The sequence below is a fragment of the Heteronotia binoei genome, chromosome 2 (genome assembly GCF_032191835.1).
Source record: "Heteronotia binoei isolate CCM8104 ecotype False Entrance Well chromosome 2, APGP_CSIRO_Hbin_v1, whole genome shotgun sequence".
NCBI classification, from domain to species: domain Eukaryota; kingdom Metazoa; phylum Chordata; class Lepidosauria; order Squamata; family Gekkonidae; genus Heteronotia; species Heteronotia binoei.
The window spans coordinates 42,802,816-42,827,573 of record NC_083224.1 but is presented as its reverse complement, the minus strand read 5'-3'; the positions used below and the strand labels follow the sequence as shown (position 1 = coordinate 42,827,573).

General features: G+C 41.6%; 1 protein-coding gene across 2 annotated transcripts in view; it reads left to right on the top strand.

Moving 5' to 3' along the window:
• The first annotated feature begins 5,431 nt into the window (after positions 1-5,431).
• The window catches only part of ADA (adenosine deaminase), a 33,961-nt gene continuing 14,634 nt past the window's right edge, over positions 5,432-24,758 (top strand). For both annotated transcript variants that reach the window (XM_060230878.1, XM_060230877.1), the window contains exons 1-5: positions 5,432-5,526; positions 9,150-9,211; positions 11,383-11,505; positions 14,283-14,426; positions 19,301-19,416. In XM_060230878.1, coding sequence (XP_060086861.1) covers positions 5,491-5,526; positions 9,150-9,211; positions 11,383-11,505; positions 14,283-14,426; positions 19,301-19,416 — 481 coding nt within the window. In that variant the 5' untranslated portion in view covers positions 5,432-5,490. The remainder of the gene's footprint in view (positions 5,527-9,149; positions 9,212-11,382; positions 11,506-14,282; positions 14,427-19,300; positions 19,417-24,758) is intronic.

The following is a 24,758-nucleotide window of genomic DNA, read 5'->3' as shown; positions in this document are numbered from 1 at the left end:
CTTGTATTCCGCCCTTTCCCACAAGTGGACACAGGGTGGATAACAACATAGGTTATGCAACAATTAAAACTTGCAAATTAAAATCACAACAATACAAAACAGTACAATAAAACTATTAAACACTAATATAGACCATTGATGGCAGTTTCACTTGGGCACATTCTACAGATCAGTATACTAATGGTCCAAAAATACAGTAGGTGGATGATGCTAATAGGATAGCATCGCAGCAAGGAAGGTCAACAGATAGAATAGGACACCTGCTGCCTCAACCAAAGGCCCGGCAGAATAGCTTTGTCTTACAGGTCCTACAAAATGATAACAAATCAAGAAAGGACCCGGATCTCTATGAGAAGCTGATTCCACCAAGGCCGAAAAGGCCCTGGCCCAGGATGAGGCAAGTCGGACATCCTTCAGGCCACGGATGTTGCGAACCGGATCGTAACAATCTCTGGGGCCCATATGGGGAAAGGTGGTCCCGTAGATATGTCGGTCCCAGGCCACATAAGGCTTTAAATGTCAAAACCAGAACCTTGAAGCAGATCCTGTACTCAACTGGCCGAATGCTGTTATTTATGGGAAAGGGTTTTACTGGAACCGGTCTTGAAGAGATCCATGGAAGCAGCAAGTTGAAGAAGAAAATGGCCAGTGTTTCCAAAAGTGAGAGAGGAGACCCACACACAAGTAGGGGTGTGAGTGGGATCCAAGAACACACACAAACTACTGGGGCAGCAGTGTGACATATTTATAGGGCAAACCATATCCTGAGGCAGGCTGACTCACCACTGAAGTACAATGAGCTGCTGGTTTTAGTGGAGGTAGACAAAGAGGTGGGAAAGGTTTGATGGCCCTACAACACTGGACAGGAAGTGTAATTGGTAAGGTGAATAGACTTAAGCATTGATTAATCACTTCTTAATCAAGGATAATGGGTGAAGGGGAAGTCAGGCTTGAGTGCTGAAGGAATTACTCTAGCTGAATCAATAGGTCCTGGGTGACCCATTATTCAAAGTCATGCATTCCTCCAAGCCAAGGAGTTGGCAGTAGCCAGCCAGCTGCTCTTTCGTTGAAACTGCTTTTCCAGACCTCTCCCTGTCTGGCATCCACCCTGGTTCACTTTAGCCCAAGCAGTGCCCTGCACTTAGGGTATTCCAGTGATCTACAGAGGGGTGTTTCTGCTTCTTTAGGCTACAAATTGCCCCTCAGCAGGGGAAGGGGTCTGACTGCTAACACTATTGCCGTGTCCTTGATCCACCAACCCACACTGCTTTTTTGAGGCTAAATTACATATTGGGGAAGCTTTTCATGGATCAAGAGTAGGTTGGCCCTCAGCTTGTGTATGGGAACCCACCATAGTGAAAGCAATACAAGAGATGTTCCCACAGTGATTAGCTTCCCATGTGAATTGAATCTTCTCCAGAAACTCACCCCACCCTGGTGAGGCTTTTGGACACCCTTTTTGCATGGTGAGACAGTCAGGGCTGAAGGAGTAGTGGAGTCAAAATACAAGCTCTGTTTCTAGTGGGGCATGGATACCTTTAAGTTGTGTTGCTCAGGCCACAAACTAGTTCACCTATACAATCAAGCTGGCCCTGGAAATTACTTTTGGTATGCATTCCAGAACTTCAAGATGACATATAAGAAAGAAAGGTCTTTGAACTATGTTCAAACACACGACTGGAATCTCCATGGAAGCTAAAATATGCTTCTCCTAAATACAAAAACGTTGTTAATATGAAATCTTATTATATACATCTGCCACAAACTCAACAACACAGAACCCGGAATTGCAAAGCCCAGCTAACTTTTAACATTAGCAGCAAGACACAACTCAGCTTAATTCTTCCCTCTAATAGAACAGATGAGGGAGGGAATCAACAGTTTACAAAAGATTTTTTTTAAAATATTGATTTGTTCAGTGTATTGATCATTTTATCCCTGCCAAGGTTACTGTGTAAGTTAAAGATAGTGTATAAGAAGAGATAAGTTAGTGTGGGTATTAGTTGCTGGGGCTAATTGAATTTTCCATTGTTGGCTGGCACCTTCACTATTGCTACTGCTTTTTCTGCCAGTCAATGCACTGTACACAAATAGACAATGTGTTGTTTGTATAGTGAACTACCTAAAACCAGTTTAGCTAGTAACTTGACAGATTACATGTTTGTAAAGTGCTATTAGCACCATCCACACAATCTTCCTTCTCATAAAATTTTACGACATGTGGACTAGTTATGTGCTTTTACTTACAATTACAGAATTGAAAAACTAAATATGGAAACTATGCCAGCAACATACAGCCCTTGAGGATTAAGAGTTCATTTTTAACTTTTCTTATCTGTTATTTAGATGTTAATACCCTACTTCTCCCCAGTGATGTCCCAAAGATGCTCACAATATCTTTCTCTGCTCCTTCCATTTTTATCTTCTCAACAATCCTGAGATATGTTAGCTTGAGAGAAAGTGATTGGCCCAAGGTCACCCATGGCAGATAGAAATTCAAACCTGATCTCCCAGATACCTAGTCTAATCTAACCACTAAACTACACTCCATCCTTTAATTTTTAGGAATTCACAACCCTGAATAGATGTCATGAAGATGAGGTTCCTATCACACAGCTGCCATACACAGGAGCCCAATCTGTGAAATGATGACACCCTCATATCACTCAGGAATTGTGCCAATTTAAATGTGCTGCTAGTGAGACAAAAACACTCCTGGGACTGGTTGTTGTAGATTTTCCGGGTTGTGTGACCGTGGTCTTTGACCCACACAGAACTCCATTTTTCTGGATTATACTTCTGAGGATGCCAGTTACAGCTGCTGGTGAAACGTCAGGTCTCACAATGCCAAGACCACGGCCACACAACCTGGAAAATCTACAACAACCAATGGACTCTAGCCATGAAAGCCTTTGACAACATATTACTCCTGGGACTCCCCTCGCCTTTTCATATTTTTATAAACTGGGCGGCTATCTGTATAAACCAATTATGCTTGCTTAGTTTGCACCCTAGAGATGTTTTGCAGCTGTTTTGCTGACATTCTAACAACATGTGGATACTTTGCAAGGGTTGTACATGGCAGCACCATTTATAAGAGATGGTGAACCTGTGTAACACTGAGCAGGACAGCTTTTTGCCTTGTCAGCCTAGCAATTAAACTGGGTCTTGATAATTTGCACACTGATGTCATACGCCTCTACCCTGAAGTGTTTTCTGTGGAGAAAATGTGTAATGCATGAAGGAAGCTGTAGACTGGCTTCAGTGTTGTGTGTATGATACTGCTACACCACAAATCAAACAATACAGAGGGAGAAACCACGAAGTTTACCTTACTCTCATATTACATGCAAAACTAATCCAATCTTACCTCTTCTTTTATGAAGAATGAACAAAATTTCAACAGAATTGCAGAAGGATGGCTGTATTATTCTTATGCAGCCAAAGTAGCAGAATTGTGGAACTTTAAATGAAATTATTTAACTCTTAACTGGTGCTATACTTCTTTTTGAAGTAGAAGTGCTGCATTTCCTGTTATGCTGCCTGATAGTAAGTATCACTAGTAGGCTGGGGTAGATGTTTGCCAGAGCCATGACAGACTTAAAAGCTTGCTTCCATGAAGAGATTCAGGTAGGTAGCCATGTTGGTCTGAAGCAACAGAACAAAGTTTGAAACCAGTGGCTCCTTTAAGACCAACAAAGCTTAATTCTGGGTGTAATCTGTTGTGTGCATGTATACTTTATAAGATACCATCTGATAAAATATCTAATGAAATGTGTATATACACAAAAGCTTATAGTTAATGAAACTTTGTTGGTCTTAAAGGTGCCATTGGACTCAAACATTAGTTTTAAAGGATTACTAATGCACACTTGGGCTGCAATACAAATCAGAAGCAGGAATCCTCAGCCTAACCGACATGCACATTTTTTGCAAATCCACAAAAAGAGCAGTGGTACAGTGAGGTAGTTTTCTTGACTTAATGTTCTTACGATGCCTGGTATTTCAGATGCATACTTCAAATGCAAAGCTACAGCCTGTCTGAGGGGCCCCATAGGGTTGTCAGTCTCCAGGTAGGGCCCAGAGATCTCCCAGTATTACAGTAAGGGTTGCCAATTACCTGGAGATGTGGGGGATGGAACCTGGGAAGGGGAAAGACCTCAGTAGGGTACAATGCCATAGAATCCACCCTCCAAAGCAGCACTTTTCTCCAGGGAAAACAGATCTAATTCTCTGGAGATCAGCTGTAATAGGAGATCTCTAGGCCACACCTGGAGGTTGGCAACTTTAACTACAGTTGATCTCAGGATGACAGAGATTCATTTCCTTGGATAAAATGACTGCTTTAGAAGGTCAACTCTATGGCAATGTACCCCGATGAGGTCTCTTCCCTGCCCAAACCCCACTCCCCCCAAATCTCCAGGTGTTTCCCAATCCAGACCTGGCAACTGTACAGTTACTGAGCCCATGGGGTGAGATGCCTGCCCCAAGCCAAGACCCAACTCTGATGACACCACTGACAAGGAAAGGTGCTGCTTGGAAGTCAAAGCCTTTGTACCTAGGTCAGGGGTGGCCAAACTTGCTTAACGTAAGAACCGCACAGAATAAATGCCAGATGTTTGAGAGCCTCAAGACATGAATGTCAGATGTTTGAGAACTGCAGGACGGACGGAAGGAAGGTAGGTAAATAGATGGGGGAGGGAGGAGGAAGAAAGAGATGGAAAGAAAGCAACTTTGACTTTAAATGCATTCTCCAAGCCACCAGCTGGCTTGGCTTGGAGAAGCGATTTAGAGAGAAATATCTTCTCCAAGCCGGCCGGTAGAGCAGCGAGGGCTTTGAGAGCCATACAATATATGTGAAAGAGCCACACGTGGCTCCCGAGCCACAGTTTGGTCACCCCTGGCCTAGGTCTTCTCTTCATCAAGTTTTTAACTGTTTTGATGCTGGCTGCTGTTATGTACTGTCTTCTGGGAACAAGTGAAATGAGAAACGAAGACACACCGCGCTGATCTCACCCAGGGGCCCACAAAACACGTGCGGCCAGCCGGCTCTGCTCACAGGAACTCTGCACATTCTCAGAGGCACTCTCCGCTGGAGCCAACCCTCACGTTCAAAACAGGCGAGGCTCCGGCTCGAATTCCGCTGTCTCTTGGAAATGATCTACCCCACCGCAGAAAGAGACAAAGGGAAACCTCTTCTTACGTGTTTGTCGTAAGAAGATCGCAGTGCGTGGCGGGGCCCTCAGCCGCTACCGCGCTTGGGCCCCTTGGCGGAAAAGCCGAAGCACGGGGGTGGAGAGCGAGAGGAGGAGGAGGAAGGCGGTTCCCGCCTCGACCGTCCTGTCAGCCCCTCGTGCGTCCCTAGGCGGGCTGGTCCCGAGCAGACGGTTGGGCGGAGCCACCCCTGCGGGAGAGGGCGGGCCCGCGAGGCCACAAAAACTCCTGGCTGACCGGGCTGGGAGACTCGCCCAGAGAACGCGAGGAGGCAGCATGGAGAACGGTCCGCCCGTTTTCGACAAGCCCAAGGTGAGCCAGCCAGCCGCGGGCTCCTGAGGCGCCTCCTCCCTCCCTCTCGCTCTTTCCACGCTGGGGGCGTCCGATGCCTTTGCCCTCCCCTGCCCTTTGGTCCCTGCTGCGGCCGCCGCCACCTCAGACGGGGACACCCGGGTCCGCAGCGCTTTCCTCTGCTCCCCCGGCAGCCTCCCTTTGAGGAAAATAATTCTACCTCAAGACCAAGAGTTTCCCCCCCTGACCTCGACCCTTCCCGCTTAGCCTCTCCTCAACAGCTCCCCTGACCAGGAAAAAAAAATACCTCTGGTCCCTGAGGCGGGAAACCCAAATCTCTCCACCGCCAGCTAACATGCCTAGACAGCTCTTGGTGAAAATAACTGTCAGCTAAGCTACCCTTTGCTGGAACCCCAAGGTCTCCTCACCCAGGCCCTCTTTGGGACGTCTGTAAAAGCGTCCCCCATTTTATTTCATCCTTCCCATCTCCAGTGCCTCTCCACCACCACTTTCCTCTTGGTTCTCACCGTCCTCCCTTCCTTGGCTCAGCATCCTTCAAGCAATGCAGACTGGTGCCCCTCGCCCCCGTTTGCTTTGTTGTGAGGCTTGCAGACTCTTAACAAGTGCTTCTTGCATTTCTGCTTCCCTGCGTTGGCTGCCCTTTCGCCTCCCCCATTTTGTCATTGCTGCTGGCCAAAGCTTTTCTTCTAACCCCTTCCTTCCCAGTGCCTGCCCATTTTTCCATCTACAAGAGGGTTCCCATGCTGTAGCATTCCTGTATAAAACATGGCATGTGCAGGCTTTCGTGGTTTACAAGTTTTGTTTGCAGTGGTGTATATGTGCAGCAACTTGGAAGCTGTGTGTTATTTGTGGTTTCTTAGCATATATTCTGTAAACAGGTGTGCCTGCCGCAAAGAAGTATTGTACTGGCTCCTTATATCCTACACATCTTTCTAGAAATTGTGCTTTTCTTATGGTGTTCTTGCCAATATTTATACATGCAAAGCACATCCATTATGCAGTAACTTCACCAGGATGCTTATAATGCTGACTTTTTATTCATGGGATGGTTAAGTAAGATAACGGTTATATGGTTACCTAAACAGCTAGTAGCGGCCTAAGAAACTGCTGAATTATTTATGTTGATAGTTATACTCCGCTTTTCCCCCCAGTGTTGACCCAAGCAGTTTACACGTTGCTATGCCTTCCTCCATTTTTTTCCTCACAACAGCCCTGTGAGATACTTGCTGCAAGCAGCTGTCCCCTTGAATATCTTTGTTAATAACCTAATTTTTATTCAAGATTCTGATCTCCTAAATAATTTGTTGAATGCAGACCAGGCCAGACAAGTGTGTTAGGTTTTGAGGCAATCTAAAGTTTTGGGCAGTGATATGCACTGAACAAATGTTCCATCATTCATGAGACCTCTATCCACATGGTTGTTTGTGTGAGATGACTGCACAAAGTCATCTTTTGTAGTAGGGTGGAGTGTGTTAAAACTGCAAAACTCCCTTGTGTGTGTTTTAACAAATCCTGCTGCACACATTCATTTTAAACACAGACCTCTGCATGCACTAGTTAAAGCCTGCTGAACGTGTGGCTTTCTTTGTCTGATATGTGAATGGAATCCCTTCTGCACTAGTGAAGCTGACAGTTCAGAACTGACTTGTTTAACTTTCCGCAAAGCTTGAGGAAGCAGCAGGAGAGAATGAAACCAGTTCATCCTAAACATTAATTGTAATGACCACACATTCTGCTAATCTGAGTTTCTAAAAGATATGAGGAAGTTAACTACATAATGCTGACTTGCAAGAAAGAGGAATGCAGTAAGGTTAAGAGTAACTTTTATGACTTACTGCACAGAATCTTAAAGTCTGCATAAATCTGTTCACTGTATCGTATGTTACTTAACTCCTCCGCAGAGGTACTGCTCATAGACTTATTGATTACATACTTGATATTAGATGCTGCTGGGAATAATTGGTCTCTGATATTGTCTGTGGTAACATAAGTATGCACAAGTGATAAGCTGCATGTAAATTGGTTGCTTATTTAAAATCAAAGAATGTTAAATCTTTACAGTACAACTTTGCAGCATTTTGGTAAACACATTTACTACACAGTTTGTGCTGAATCAAGCCACTCTACAAGCTGCCTTGATGTTACAATGAGAATTTTTTTTTTGTTATGAATGGCTTTTGAAAGGTAGAACAATGTTTGGCACTCTTCCATATATTTGGGAGATATTTATCCTTGCAATATGATCATGGGTAGCTAATAGGAAAATCCTCAGGTCTATGACTGCCATATTGGAAGCAAGTTATACATGGAATTTACAATCTCCCTGCTTTTAATGGAGTAACCTTGCCAATATATATGTTCTCCTTAAGGAGAATTTGTGTTAGTTTATATGTTTGTACCTACACATATTAAACCAGTTATTCAGGGTGGTGAGAACCAGGGAGGACACTGAGGCACTCTAGAGGGATATGTCAATGCTGGGCAAGTGAGTGTCAATGTAGTAAATGAGGTTCAATGTGGGCAATTGCAAAGTAATGAACATTGGAACCAAAAACCCTAACTTTAAATATACTTTGATGGTGTCTGAACTGGCAATAACTGACTAGGAGACAGACCCTGGAGTTGTGGTAGATAACTCACTGAAAATGTCAACTCAGTGTGCAATAATAATAATAATAATAATCAGTGTGCAACTGCAATAAAAAAGGCAAATGTTATGCTGGGGATTCCTAGGAAGGGAACTGAAAACAAATCAGATTATCATAATGCCCCTTTATGAATCTATGGTGCGGCCTCATTTGGAATACTTTGTACAGTTCTGATTGCTGCACCTTAAAAATATATAGCATTGGAAAAGGTGCAGAAAAGGACAACTAAACTGATTACAGAAATGGAACACCTTTCCTATGAAGAAAGGTTAAAGAGGTTAGGGCTTTGTAGTTGGAGAATGCATAGGCCCTATCTCATTAAATCCTCTTGTGGCTTACTTGATTATTGTAAGTAGTTCAGTTGACATCACAAACTGAGAAGGAAACATCTGTTTTCTCCTGATAATGTCTAGGTTGACTGAGTGACGTTGGCTAGAAATTTTAGTTTACAGTCAGTATTCACACCAGGACTTTCAGGATCAGAGCTCCCAATTCCCTGCTGTTTTTACGCATAGCATGCAAATAACTAGCCTATACCTCAGCTCAGCAGTGGTTTATATAGAAGATTTATGTTTTCCAGTGTCAACAATAGCATCATGATAATACATTTAAGTTTTTGGATTGATACTAAGGGTGGTTCATTGTTAATTAGCGCCATGGAGAACTAGTGTGGCATAGGGAGGGGGCAGGTGCTAGGGGACTAAGACAGTGAAAATGGAAGGAAACCTGCCATATGGAAACCCTATTGCTGTCGTGGTGTTTCCACAGCTGCAGCAGGAAGGGGGAGAATCATACTACTCCATCTCCATCTGAAAAGTACCCTTGGCAGGCCAACAGAACTTGTAGGCTGATAGAAGTGTTTCTGACTCATGAAAAGCCCATGCAGATGACCGTTCTTTTAATGTGCTTTTCTACCTCTGTGTTTCAACAACTTTAATATCCAATTATTTTTCCTATTCCTTCAACTCTTTGCAGGTAGAACTGCATGTTCATCTGGATGGAGCCATTAAACCTGAAACTATTTTACATGTTGGCAAGTGAGTGGTGTTAGGCTTGGCTGTGTTTCTCCCTTTAAAAATAAATTTAAAAACATTTTATTAAAAAGTCTATTTGCAAAATGCCTCTGACCATTGTAAGTTTTTGAATAAGCAAATGAAATGTCTTAAGCTTTGAGCTGACTCTTTGTGATCTATACTGTGTTGCTTTTTAAAATGCTACTTAATTTAAGTCTCCCTGGATAGCCCAATCTAGTCAGATTTTGGAAGCTAAGAAGGGTCAGCTCTGGCTAGTATTTGAGTGGGAGATTTCCAAGGTCATGAGGCAGAGGTGGGCAATGGCAGGTCACTTCTGAACATCTCTTGCCATGAAAACCCTAAATGGTCACCATGTCAGCTGTGACTCGACACCATTTTCCACCACCACCAATAGTTACAGAACTAGCAAGTGGAACTAAGTTAAATGGTTTTCCAACTCCTCTCCCATCCCTGTCTCAAACTCTTTATCAGTCAAACAGTCAGGAGGTGCTCAGGGGAGGGGCTGTGGCTCAATGGTAGCGCATCTGCTCAACAGACAGAAGATCCCAAGATCAACCTCTGATGTCTCCAGTGAAGATCAGATAGTAGGTGATATGAAAGACCTCAACCTGAGAGCCTGTAGAATCGCTGCTAGTCTGAGTACACAACTCTGATTTGATGGACTAGTGGTCTGATTCAGTATGGCAGCTTCATCATGTATGTGTTCATGTGAAGCTGGTGGAGTCAAGGAAGCAGACTGACAAATAGTGTTGGAGCCAGACCCCAGATTAAAAAAAAAAAATCACTCACTCACATTTTTTCCAGTATGAAAATCTGAATAAAAGTAGGAAGGCTTAATACATATTAGCAGATGTAAGTATGGATTGACACTTGTTATTGTAGCAAAATGCTAGATAGCATTGAGCTGGTAAGGGGACAGCTTGTATCAGAAGCCACACACAAACTGATGTGGCTTCAAAAACAGTTTCTGTGCAAATAAAATCAGACATCATGTAAGGATATTGTAGTAGGAATTTCTATTACAGTGTATTTGGAAAAGGAACCTTTGAGTCAAAAGTGAGATACTATTGTTTAGTTGAGCACTAATTTTTAAGATGCAAGAGAACTGAATTGAAGGAAGGAAGAGGGGACAACCTGGCCATGCAGGATGATAATTTATCATCGATTCCAGGAAAAGGAAAGGTCTTTCACTTAGCCTTGTAGCCCTCAGCTGACCTCAAGTATGTTGAGAGACTGACTTGGGCTGTAACCCTATGTATGCTTTCCTTAGAGTCTTGGACCAATTCCTCACTTAGCACTTGCCTCCCTTCTCTGCAGGGCTCTTCACAGCAGCTCTTTTTTCCTGGATTCTGCATTGGCATCCCTGGAGCAGGACTGTGTGTTCCCTGCCTGCTCCCCGCACTAACTCAGGAGCCGAGAATGAGACCAGGGAAAAGGCTAATGAGGACTAAAAACACTTTTCCTGGAAACAAACCCCACTGAATAAAATAGAACTTATTTCTGTGTAGACCTGATTAGAATTGTTCCCTAAGTACCACTGAACTCAGTGGAATATAATTCCTACTTAAAGATAATAGTATCAGGCAGTTAGTAAAGAATCTAAATTCAACTAAAATTCACCAAATTCTTTTATCAGAAAACTACTTGTGTGCATTTGTTCTGTTAGTATTTGCAAATTTCCTAGTTTTTTAAAAGCCAATTAGTATGTGCATTCTGCCCATTGTTGCTGTCTTCTCCCTTCCCCCTCCGATTGCAAATGATGTGTGTGTGTGTGATTTCTTGAACACTTGCAGGGAGGTGGCATGGATCTGGATCAAAGAAAAGAGTTTGGGGGGCTGTACTGAATTCAGTTGTACTTTTTTTCAGGGATCTTTTGGATTAACCAAATTAGTCATCACAGACCATATTTGTATATAAGAAAAATGAAATTATACCCAAATAGTGACAAACTGACTACATGTCAAATATCTGAGGATTCCTAACCACACAATAGAGTTCAGAATGAATCAAAATGAGGCTTCAGTAGATGATATGTAGATAAACAGCAATGGCAAACCGCCTCTGTTTCTCATGTACCTTGAAAGCCCCTTGCTGGGATTGCTGCAAGTGAGCTGCAACTTTTGATGTCATTTTACACTAACACAGAATTGTGTATGTTGCTTTTTAACTTATAGGAAAAGAAAAATTGGTCTCCCTGCTGATAATGCAGAAGGCCTCCTAAAACATGTTAGCTACAAGGAGCCACTCTGCCTCACAGAGTTTCTAGCAAAGTTTTCCCTCTACATGCCAGCAATTGCGTAAGTAACTTTCCTCTTAACCACTTCCTCAGTCTCTTTTCTCTATTGTGGATTGATGTTACCAGCATATGGACCTGTGATCTGGACCTTGCTTTGTTTTGTCCTGATTAGGTTGATTCTAGTAAACAATGAAACACACTTATGCTTGCCTTTCAAAGCTTTGAACACAAAAGTGTAGGCTTTGATTTGTAAATAAGATTAATGACTGCCTACTCTGTGTGACTTGCTGGTGCATGGTGACCCTTTGCCTGTGGAGAAGTGAGCAAAGCAGTTTCTAAGGATATGTCAAAACTGTCCGTTCAAAACATTGTGTGGGCTGTTCTAGAACTACTACCACAAAATGTAGGGTTTGTTGGGATCAGTGCTATGTACTTTCTGTATTGCATACTGACTTCTAGGCTGGTACAGTTCTTGTGACTAACATCAGAGCTTCCTGTTCTGTAGCTAATAAAGTGCTGCTTGAGAAATCATTTCCAGGCTCTAGAATTCTGATTCTTGGTTTTACATGCATAATGGCCTATTTGAAATTATACAACAGGTTGTTTGCAATGCTGGGAGGCCAAGCCTAAGAAGGGTGGCTCAGCCAATGGCTTCTGTGGCATCTCAGTCAGTTCTGTTCACAGCTCCAGTGTGATATTATATGACCATATATCATACCACTCAATTCAGCAAAACCTTCATTCCTTCCTCCTCTTTAGGTGGCTCTTCTGCGACACTAAAAACCATTTAAGCTGAGTAGAGTGGTGAGATGCTTGCCAGTATACCTATAATTAATCATATTAATACAATAAAGCATGCTTGGCAAGAATTGCTTATCATTAAGTAAAGGTTTTTGAGTGAGGTGTAGGTTGTTTATATTCCTGATGGCTCTGTACAAATGTGCCTTGAAAATGGGGCTTGTTGGCAGTTTTCCTTCTGTAGCTCAAGCCTAACTTTTTTCTTTGGCAACCCAGTCAGCTTACTGAATGCTGATTCAGGAATTGGTTGCCCTTCCCTGTACCTTGCTTGAAATAGGCAGTCTGCTTTATTTTAATCTTTTAATACATAGCCTGGACTTTATAACCTGCATACCTGTACTAATAGTTTAAGAGATGCAAGTATTAATGGTTTAAGAGATGCAAGATGGGAAAGGAGCCTAAGATAACATTTGCTGTTTATGTGGAGTATTTCAAGTGTGTGTGTTTGTTTAATTTAAAATATATCCTGCCTTTCCACTTCAAAACTTTCAAGGCAGCAAACAACGAAAGAAATGAAAAAAATCAAGACACAGTATCACAGAACAAAATTCTAGAATTAAAACCTCTTCAGTTTATAAAGGAGAGGTAGGCCATTTACAGATTCACCCATATGCTAAAGAGCAGAGAAGCTGTAAGCAGCTGGATGCCTTAAATCATACCACATAAGCCATAAACATGATATAATTTGCTTACTACAAATTACACTGTATGTGCTCAAAGTTTGTCTTGGTTTTTCACACTGGGTTTGAGGAATTAAAATATGACAAGCAGCAACTCTTAAAACAGAAGCTACATTTAAAACAGCAATATTGTTGATACCATTTTTTGCTTTTTCATTGGATAATATTTCCACCTGGTACCTAAGTATCTCTAAAGTCAGCAGCAAGCATTTCTTGGAAGAGATTCCAGTTTTGGAATATGATCATTGAAACTGGCTTTTTTTGAGCAGGAACGCACTTCCAGCTGGCTAGGTGTCAGGGGTGTGTGACCTAATATGCAAATGAGTTCCTGATGGGCTTTTTCTACAAAAAACCCCCACCCTTGTTAGGATTCATACATTTTATAAGCCTCTCTGTCAGTAGCCTGCTTAGGCATTAAGAGTTTTTTGGCTCGTAGGCTGTATTTATAACATCCTGATTTAGAAGTGAATGCTTACTTTTGGACATCTTTCAAATTTAGGCACACATGAATAACTGAAATAATAGTTTACGATGAATCATAGGGAAACACTGACAAGTACAAGCAGTGCGGGTTCCAAAACAACTGGTGCAGGCCCCATATTTATTCACTTAATTCAATGTTTATACTACATTCTTCAAGGAGCTTTGCCTGAAACAATCAAAGGAGCCCTGCTTTAATTTTAGCTGTGTGAAATGCTGAAAAGAGACAAACAGTGCAATCCTAAGCAGAGTTACACCCTTCTAAGGCCACTTGAGCTTAAAACAGTGTAACTTCACTTAGGCTAGTACTGAAATTTACTTTCCCTCAAGCCCTATCTTCAAACCTGCCTGGATAATTAACAGCAAAACCACCTTTTCACATGGAATACAAAAACGTAGAAAAATTGTATTCTGCAACTAACTATCCTGAATTTCCCCATTAATCACCGGGTTGCATAACTGAATTTCAAATAGGAAACGTATGTTCTCTATGTCATTTATGGCAAGCATAATTTAGCAATTACACCCAATTCTGGGTTTGGCACTGGATTAGATAATATTGAATTTTTAAAAATGGCTTTAATTATTATAAACCTCCTGTGTTGTTGTTTCGGCGGGGGGGCGGGGGGGGAGATGGAATACAAATGGACCAAATGATGTTGTTCAATTGTGTCCATATCAGGCTTCCAGATTCACAAAGTATTTGAGCAGTGTGCCATTGAGGCATAGATTACAGTCTGCTGTGATGCCACCTTGGGCATTGTGGAAAGGTGGGATATTTCCAAAAACAATTTCACATTCATAGCACATGAAGATGTTTGGTAATTGTTTGACTACAGAGATTGTAAAAAAAAAAAAATCAAACTTTTTATATGTGCAGGGGAGACCGTGATGCTGTGAAAAGAATAGCTTATGAATTTGTGGAAACAAAAGCAAAGGAGGGAGTCATCTATGTTGAGGTCAGGTACAGCCCTCACCTTCTTGCCAACTGCAAAGTGCACCCTGTTCCTTGGGGCCAGGAAAAGTGAGTACCTCTCTAAATGTGTTTGAGATGCGTTATAAAAATATTTTCCTGGGAACGACAAACATCAGTTAGTTCTTATTAAACATCAGTTAGTACCAGTTTTCTCCTATCTGAACAGGAGAGAAGTACTTCCTTCTTTAAAGAATACTTGCCATGTATTTCTCATTCTTCTGGTTCAGTGCTGAAGTCCTAACTGGCATCTCTGTCTCTCTCTGGTTGTTCCCAGAAAATCTTAGAGGAGCAACATCCAGTTTAAATCTTTTTAAACAGTTATATATTTCCACTCATACAACAATTTGCTATTAAAATGTAGATCAATAACAAATTTAGCAGGACAAATACCTGAATACTAAATATATGCACCATATATTGCTCTTTACAGGTGGTTTCAGAGTAGCTGTGTTGGTCTGCAGTAGAACAGCTAGATGTGAGTCCACTAGAATCTTACAGATCAACAAGGTTTTGGGGGTGTAAGTTTTCAAGAGTCAAAGCTCCTTTCATCATCTTAAAGGTGAAGACAGAGTTGTGCAGTTTGAGTTGTAAGCCCACTGTGGACTCACAATCATCCCTTTTTGAATAGTCACATAAACTCACATATACAAAACATAGTGCAGGAACATATCTGAGAGTGATTGGCAGGTGCTATTTGCATTACTTCTGCTGTAAATTTTAGGATGAATGAGAAGTTATAAAAACAATGTATCACCTCAAAAATTAAATTGGATATTTCATATTGACAAATGTGTATGTTGGTAGTCACAAAAAAGCAGATTTCAAGCATGTGATCTGGAAGTGCCAAGTAGTTGAGGAATTTTTCAGGGATGTTCTGAGTGAAATTTGTCAAATAACATAGTATATAATTCCAAATGAACACAATATATTTGGAAAACTCATAAAAGCATGGTTCTTGATCTTATTAGTGCAGCAAGTTAGGGCAAGTTAGGGCAGAAGTTACCAGCATCGAGGCACTGCTGTTCAAGACGCAGCTGCGTTGGGCAGGGCATATTTCTAGGATGGAAAACCACCGCCTTCCCAAGATTGCCCTGTATGGCGAACTCTCCACCGACCATCGAAATAGAGGGGCACCAAAGAAGAGGTACAAGGACTCCTTGAAGAAATCCCTTAGCACCTGTCACATCAACCATCACCAGTGGTCTGACCTAGCCTCAGATTGCAAAGCATGGAGGCACACCATCCACCAGGCTGTCTCTTCCTTTGAGAACACACGCATAGCTGGTCTTGAGGACAAAAGGAGATTGAGGAAGAATCGCACTGCTACAGGACCAACCCTAAATCAGACTTTTCCCTGCAGCCGCTGTGGCCGGACCTGCCTGTCCCACATTGGTCTTGTCAGCCACCAGCGAGCCTGCAGCAAACGTGGACTATTGCACCCTTCTTAAATCTTCGTTCGCGAAGCCAAGCCGAGAGAGAGAGTGCAGCAAGAATTTCACACATTATTGGGAAAAGGCAGAAAGTTTGAATATTAAGTCCAGATAAAACCTTATTTCTACTTATAAAACAATTTACAATTAATTAAAATGTAAAGGCAAAAATGAATCCTGTCTGGGTGATGGCAAAATTATCTAAACTGGCAGAACTAGGGTTGCCAGGTCCAACTCAAGAAATATCTGAAGACTTTGGGGGTGGAGCCAGGAGCAAAGGTGTGACAAGCGCGATTGAACTCCAAAGGGGGTTGGACTAGATGACCCTAGAGGTCCCTTCCAACTCTATGATTCTATGCCGGAATAGAATCAATTACATTTAAAGGGACCACACACCTTTTAAATGCCTTCCCTCTATTTGAAAATAATGAAGGATAGGGGCACCTTATCTGTGGGCTCATAGAATTGGACCCCTGGTCCAATCTTTTTGAAACTTGGGGGGAGGGGGAGTTGAGGAGAGGCACCAGATACTATGCTGAAAATCTGGCGCCTCTACTTTAAAAACACCCTCACCCCCGAGCTCCAGATACCCATGGATCAGTTCTCCATTATACCCTATGGGAATTGATCTCCATAGGGTATAATGAAGTGCCCAGCAGACATCCCCCCCCTTTCTGATAACCCTGAAGTGGTGGGAGAGCCTCCAAACTGTGGCATCCCCTGTCCCCAACTGGGGATTGGCAACCTCAGGCAGAACTGACCATATTAAGGCATAGTCAGGCTAACCACCCTATGTTATAGAAAGCTGGGAACCTTGCTATACATTTTGAAAAAAATAATTTCACTTAGATCTTCATATTTATAATTGCACTAATGTCTTGTAGAAGAATGTTTAATTGAATTCAGACATAGAATGTGAGATGGCAGTGGATGAAAGAAGCAGGTATTACAATGATTGCGTGTTACTGGTATATAATACATATTACATTTTTAGTCTTGTTTTGCCAAATGTTGTTGAAACCTATCCTTATTTATAATCTACTTGTCTCAACGCAGCAGGAGTAGGATATATATTATTTATTTGTAATTGGTTTGACTTGGTGGAACTTATATATTAAAATAAAAGACAATATTTAGGATCATCAAGGCCTTTTGTTTTTGTATCTTTGATTTGATGTGAGAACGCCTCTTGATGCGGATTTCCATAGCTTGTGCAACCATTGATTTTTGATACATGTGTACTTTTTGTTTGTTTATTTGCTGCTGACTGAGGAACCTTGATGAATTCTTGTATTCGGTGAGCCACAATACTGCTAAAATCAAGTGCTGATATCAATGGGAGGAGACGGCTTAACTCTCCTATTGAAATCAGTGGATCATCAAAGTGCTTAATTTTGGCTACTAGTCTGAAAATATAAAATGAATAAAATAACTTTTATGATGCTCATATAATTGCTGGCACAAATTTTTGCTAATTTGAAAAATTAACTTTGAATTATTGAGGCTTGCCTTGCGTTCAATACTGTTAAAAACAATCCTTGTACTAGTCATAGAATATGAAGCACATTTTTTTATTTGGAGATGTTTGCTTGGTACTCCATTTCTTTAAATTACTAAACCTGTATTCCAGTATGAATTATTGACTGTATTTCCTCCATCCATGTTATAGCCCAGTCTTGAACACTTCATCCATCTTGCCTGTTTAAAGCAGCTGTGGAGGGGGTGGGGTTGGCAGAGGACAGTAATTTCTAGAGAAAAACCAGAGTTTAAAATGGCCTTTCCTTCCCTCATTCTTTAAGGGGGGGCGGGCTGTAATATATTTGGCTGTTGTAGCTGTTGAGAGTGACTCTACAAAGGATCTTTACAGTTCCTAATTTGTTTAGAAGAAATCAGTTTTGTTTGATATTGTGCTACTTCAGACAGCTTTGTAAAATGCTGCTTTGAGGAATTAGCGAGAAGGCAGGAAGGGAGTTTTGGCACTGGTGGCTTAATTTTTGCCAGGGTAGCCTGAAGCTGTGCATGTTAATGAGTTCTTGGTCTCGGGTGTGGCTTGAGGATAGAGAAAAGTGCTGTCACCAGTGGAAAAGTCTATTTCCTTATAAAAATATAGCAGCAATCAGCATTCCCTCTGAGTTTGTTTGAGCTAGCTCAGTTTTTTAGCCTCCAGCTCACAGATTTTTGTCTTAGCTCAGAAAAAAATGGCCCCAGAACAAACTAATTTATGCAGTAGCTCAGAACATTAATGCCAATAGCTCATGAAGTAGATTTTTTGCTCACAAGACTTCACAGCTCCAGAGCATTGGCGGCAATTAATTCTAGCATAGATATTAGATCACATTGTTAACAAGATGAACCATTCAACCCTGCAAGGTGACAACCTTCTTCTGAAGAAGTTGTTGATTGCTTTCTTTTGCAGTAGCAAAAATAGCATCCTTCATTAAACTATATATGATGAATTGTATTTTTATTTAAATGAGATGGGTTGGAAATAAAATTTGACTGAATACTTTTGTGGCAGACTTTTGTCATATGTAAACAGGTGTTTGATGAGGTCCTCTACAGAACACCACATGTTCACAGAAGCACATAGCCCCTCGTTTTAGGGCAAAAACATACATTGCATGTTAGAAAGCCCTGATGGAGCCTCCTTTTAGGGAGAAGCAATGCAGACTTTCCCTCTTGAAAGCAGGGGCATGAGAAGAGGCACTTAACTCTTTTCTCTCTGCTTGCTGCTTTTCCCTGCCATTCTATTATTATTATTTTGACCACCCATCAAGGTACACACAACAACAGATTTGAACCAATGTTAAAACATCAGATTCTCTAAAAAAAAAAAAAAAAGCAGATGGTGTCAATCTCAATGTCACCACTTCATGGCGCTAAGTCCCAGTGGTGCCTCTATCTCATGGGGGGGGAGTGGGGGTGCCAAGTTGAACTGTTGCTGCCCTCAACCAAATGCCTGGCAGAACATCTCTGCCTTACAGGCCCTGCACTGTAAGCCACTGGAACCAATGCAGCTCTTGCAGTACTGGAGAGATGTGAGCCATTCACAAGGTTCCCATAAGGACCCAAGTTGCTGCATTCTGAGCCTGCTGGAGTTTCCTGGTCAGCCTTAAGGGTAGGCCCACATAGAATGAGTTACAGTAATTCAGTCTAGAGGTGACCATTGCATAGATTACAGTGGCTAGGTTAGAACAAGAAAGGTAGGGGGCCAGTTGCTTGGTTTGGCGAAGTTGGTAAAATGCTAGCCTGACAATCTACGCACAATCACAGTCTCTGCTGCCCTAGATGTATTTATTTTCTGCCATCATAGTATAATATGTTGTTCTTCCCTTAGCATTCATGGAGAGATGTTCAATAAACACTTCTGCCATCTAAAGTTCAAAACTGATTCTGGGATTCATCCAGCTTGTTGATGTGATCTTCTCTGCTTCTATCATTGTGGGGCAGTGATCGTGTGCTAACTGACCTCTCTGTATTTGTTTTATGCAGGGGAGACCTCACTCCAGATGAAGTGGTTAACCTTGTTAATCAGGGATTAAAAGCTGGAGAGGAGGCTTTCAACATCAAAGCCAGGTCTATTCTATGCTGCATGCGCCACATGCCAAGTAATGTATTACAGTTCACCCGTAGCTCAGCTTCTCATTACCTAAACTGTCTATTTCCACCTTCTTCTACCTTCAGTTTCCTACAGTTTCTTTCTGAAATCAATCAACTAGTCCTATTTACATCAGGAAGGAGTGGGGGAGGCTGAACCCTTTTCCTCACAGCACCACACTTCCAGTCACCCCCAACTCCCTGGACTGCTATTTAGAGAAGTTTAAATTCTTATTTAGTTTGACCCCAAGTGGCTGCTTTTATTATAGGGTTTTGGCCAAAAATACATTGGAGAAGTTCATGTATTTCACATTCCATCTTGAAATGTATTACTCCTTTTTAAAAAATCCCATAAGGTTAATCCTATGCACACAAGTGCAAAGATATAAATTATCAAGCTATCTTTCCTTCTCACTTTAAGAGACAAAAAGCTTGACTGATTTCACACTAGGCTTGTTCCAGATGGAGAGCCCATTTGCTCCTGGTGCTTCTCTCGGTTTTTTGCACAAGCTGCCCCGGAGCTATGAGTTGGCGCACCGCTTTTCCACAGCAAGCAAGATCCTCTTACAAGCAGTTTCTGCTTGCTGCAGAAAAGCAGTACACCAACTCGCAGCTCCAGAGCAGCTTGTGCGAAAACCGAGAGAAGCTCCAGGGGCATATATGGAGAACTCCATACTTGCAGGTAGAACGAATTGGATATTTTATTTGGAGGTAGAATCAAAACTGATATATTTGTATTTTTCTTTTTTCCCCCTGCTTTTCCCATTCTGTATATGCCCCCCCTTTTTTTGTATCTATGCTTATGCTTCTTTCTTTTGTAGTTAAAACCAATAAAAATTATAAAATCTCAGAAGCTCCAGGGGAGCTCTCCACCTGGAACAAACCCTAGTGCAAAATTGGTCTTTGTTTTGTGGAAAACATCTGTAAGAAGTTACAGTTAAATTTAAGACAATATATTGAAGATTTGAAGTCAAAGGGATCAGAAGGATGCTTGAAAAGATGTTTTTGTTGTCAGTCTTGAACTAATTTGAAACTATCTTTTCAGTATTTTGATGGAAAAATCAAAATATATAATAAACATATCTATAACTTAAAAAGCTTAACTATTGTGACTGACTACAGATCAAGTGGAAAGAGGTCACTCTTAATAGAAATTATTTAGGATCCGTAATTTCCCATCCACATAAAGTAGAGCTGGCAGACAGTACCTAGTTAGTGGTTTACTGAGAAGACCTTAGGACTACTGTGTAAGTGTGGTATTAATCATAATGTAATACGTTATTTAGTTAGTAAACTTTATTATATTGATGCACCGGTGGATGTACATTTTGTGCAAATGTAGCTTTGAATAAGTATTTAAACTAAAATACACTGTTTGCAGAGATTAGTTTGCAAGTTAACATAGGTATGTTTGTTTGATTAAGTTTATTTTGGAGATTTTTTAAAGAAGACAGTGGAAATGCACTTTCTAAAACGGGGGTGTCAAATGTCCAGCCCGCAGGCTAGAACTAGCCCATCCAGGCTTTAATAAGACCCCCATCCTCCCACTCCTGCCCTCTCCTTTGAAGCTCTGATGTTGCGGAATTTCCCAGCTCCTTCTGCCTTGTCTTTGCTGGCTGTTGCAGGAAGGTCTTCTGGGCTTGCAAAGCTACAAAGAAAATGTGGAATGGATTTTCCATTAAGGTCTCCATGCCCAGATAGTAAGAGACCTTAATGGAAAATTTAATTCCATGTTTTCCTTGCAACTTTGTGCTGCAATGTGTTTCAGTGGAGTGGAGCTCAGTTTCACTTTCCAGCATTCCTATAGCCAGCTGAAGCTGTTAATTCCTGGAGTTGTGTCCTTACAAATAAAGGGTTGATGCTTTGAGCTAGATTGTCTCTGCTGAATGGACCTGAGAACTGTTGCCTAGTGAGTACTCTAACCTGAGAACCCACAGCCAAAGGGGGATATTACACTGGAGAGCTGTTATCAATCTGAGTAGATCCAGAGGGGGGGAGCTTGCCATGCCCAGCCATTTCATGTTTTCCTAGGCTCAGAAAATTGTATATTTTTAGTTTCTACTGTGATCCTTTTATTTTTCTTGATGTTTTATTTTTAAAATCGCATTGCCATATCCCACTATTCTCTCATCTTTCCATTTTAAATGAAACACTGCAAGAATTTTAAGTATCTTTAAATGTTTCTCTGTATCCTTTATAAAATTTATATCTCCCCTACCTGGCATGACATTTTATGATACACATAGCCCAGCCCCACAAAGTTCCATCTATGTCAGATCCAGCCCTTGGAGTAAATGAGTTCAACACCCCTGTTAGAAATCTTGTGAAATGATGCTTTCCTTCATAGAATAGAAACATTTCTTGTATTGGATACTTGTTGTTGCCTTCAGTGTTTGGAGGAAATGGGAATCTGAAACTAAAGGCTGCTATGTACATTTTAAATCATACATTGGATTTATGTATAAATAAGCACTGCAAGTATGTGTTAATTGTTAACTTAATACCTTATCTCTGTTTTTGCTTTCTGCTGAGTTAAAATACAGCATTGGTTTCCTATGCTAGGATAATCAGCATTCTATCTTGATGACAGATTGCTAATGAGAATTTTCTGTCTCTTGAGTTCTGTCAAATAATAGATAGTGTGAATGAAACTTTGCCCATGCAGAAAAACTTTTGCAGACATTACAGATTTCAGGAAGCCGATCTGAAAATCAGGGCCTGTTGTGTAGAGTGGCACCTATACATACTGATGTTAGGCAGCAACAGGTATGTCTGGGGCCATTCATTTCAGCCACCTTTGACTCTTCTACACAGACTGGGGCGGAGTTCTGAGCAGCCCCATAGCAAGGATTTGGAAGGGGCCTTTAATTGGGGTGGCACTCAGTGGCCTCAACCCATAGCCACTCTCATACTGGCTGGCACTCCATATGGCCTTCCCTTCCCTCCCTGCTGCTCTTGCAGCCGCAGCCCTCCCTTCCCTATCACTCCCATAGTGCTTGGCCAGTGACAAGCAATCCCGGCCACCTGCAGGAATTAAAGGATCTGTTGATCACCTTTGAACTATCAAGCAGGGCAAGCCCTCCTCTGCAGAGCTGTCCCCTGCCACCCGCACGACAAGGGACGAGAGATGGAGGCAGGGAAGGCAATGGGAGTGCGAGAAGGGCAGCAGAGGTCCTGGGGGCTGGTTGGGGGCCCAGAGTCAGGGCCACCCACTCCCACAGGCCCCCTCATAGCTACAGGCCTGGTTCTGAGGAAGTTGCAATAGTGCAGAATCCTAGTATAACCTGATCTTGGCTTGGATCCTAAGCTGTGTAAAATGGAGTCACTCTGAAGGAAGGCAGTTCCCTTGCATCTCACTCCCTCTGTGGCCTTCTGAGCCCCTTGAAGTTGTGCTACTCTGGATCAGTAGATGCAAAATAAAAATGTGGGGAGAAAAATTTAGAGTGCAAAGCAGGAGAGGAAAAATTCAGCAATAATCTCTTCACTCCCTCCGCAGATGAAAAAAAACATTCTGCCAGGAGTTGCTGCATTTTAGGATTTAAGCCCCTTCTCTGTGTAAATATAGGCAGTAGCTGTAATCTTGATAGCTGGAGCTGTTCTTGTAATAATATTACTGAGTTAGCTTCAAGCATGTCACTGAATAAGGGGAAGATAGTTCAGTGTAAGAGGCAGTGTCAGGAACTTCCTTGATTTCTTTTGATTCCCACTCTCACTGTAAACCCCTACTTGCCATATCTAACACTGGAAAGTGGAGGTGCTTGCTAGCCACTAAGGTTGTTCTGTTTATTTAGAACTATCACTGATTCTTAAGTGTTAATGCAGTCAGCAGTGGAACAACATTATGAAATATATTAAACGATGACAGATTTCTCCTGAAAATTTCTTCCAAGGAAATCAAATTTTCCAGACCATATCAGTGTTCTCTAGCACCAATTGCATGTTAGCATCTGCACAATAAAAAGTTAGACAAAATAGGTTAGACAAAATAGGCTTTGAGCTGTTTTGATTTAATCCCTTCATGCAACTTTTCTTGGCCATAATATTCTGTGAGGATTTTTTTTTTGCCACTGTCTGACACAGTGTTGGACTAGATGGGCCTTTAGCCTGATCCAAAATGGCTTTTCTTATGTTAGGAATAACTTTTCTTGTATGATTAGCTGCCATATAAACTGTGGCCTGATTTTTTTTTTTGCATTAGAAGATAATTGCTCTTTTATTTTCCTTGTTCCTTTGCAGCTGCAGATTAGATACTGAGATAAGTATCCCCTTGTTCTTTCAATGGTCTTCATAGACAAAAACTTCAAAAAATCAGTTTTCAGTGCAGAAAAGAGCATGCAAGCTGAGAGCACTAAGTTGCCAACTTAGCTTTCATCCAGAGCCTTTAACAGAAACTTGATGTGCAGACTTTGATGGATAGTGCTGGTTTCCAGCTGCTGATTCTTACATAGTCTTTGCCCCTGTTCCTTTTTCCCGCTTCTATTGGTGTTACCTGATGCTACACTTATAGGAAGGTATGCTGCTCGCTAGGAACTGAGTTTGCTAAAGCTATGAGATGTTAAGACCTATGCTGCTAAGACTTGTAAGTGTATCTAGAGAAAGAGTTTTCTTATTTTTATTGTACTTGGAACTGCCACTGCAACTATATTTCTATATTTAAAATCGTTTTCTTCAGCTTCCTTAATACAATTCTATTTTACTCTAAGGTGTATTGCTATGAGTTACCTGACCAAACCCAAGTAGACTTGTCTAGGGGCTTGTTCCAAGGTCTGAGGTCAGACAGGGGAATAAATCTCTTAGACCAAGGTGGATCAGCCTTGACAGCTGGTAATTTATTCCAACATTATATTTTAGTTTCAAGGAGCTAAGGAATGTCCTGTACCAGGTGACCTCCTCCTGCAATATTATTAAGAAATATCCTGGAATTTATTTGCAGAGTTCTTCATTAAACAAACAAGTTGGTGGAACTCTACTTGCCCAATTAAAAATAGTCACTGGGGAAGAACAAGTTGGAACTAGCCGGGAACTGAATTATTATTGGTTCACTGAGAAAACATCTTGCCCTGCCATACTCTCATCATTGTAAGTTAAGAGTTTCCTGCCAAATAGTCATGACCTGTTTGCATAATTCATCAAACCTATGCCAGCTGCAGATTTTTTAGCTTATGAAAAAAACATTTGCCAACTCACAAAGGCCTATATGAATAGGTTTGGTGATCACCACAGTACACAGGAGACTGAAGTAATAAGAAACAGAGGCAGGCTGTATCAATTCTGGTAGGGCAAACAAAAAGAATACTGCATCTAAGGAATGTTATGTTTAGTACTTATCGTGCTGGAGTTGGAAAGCTGCACA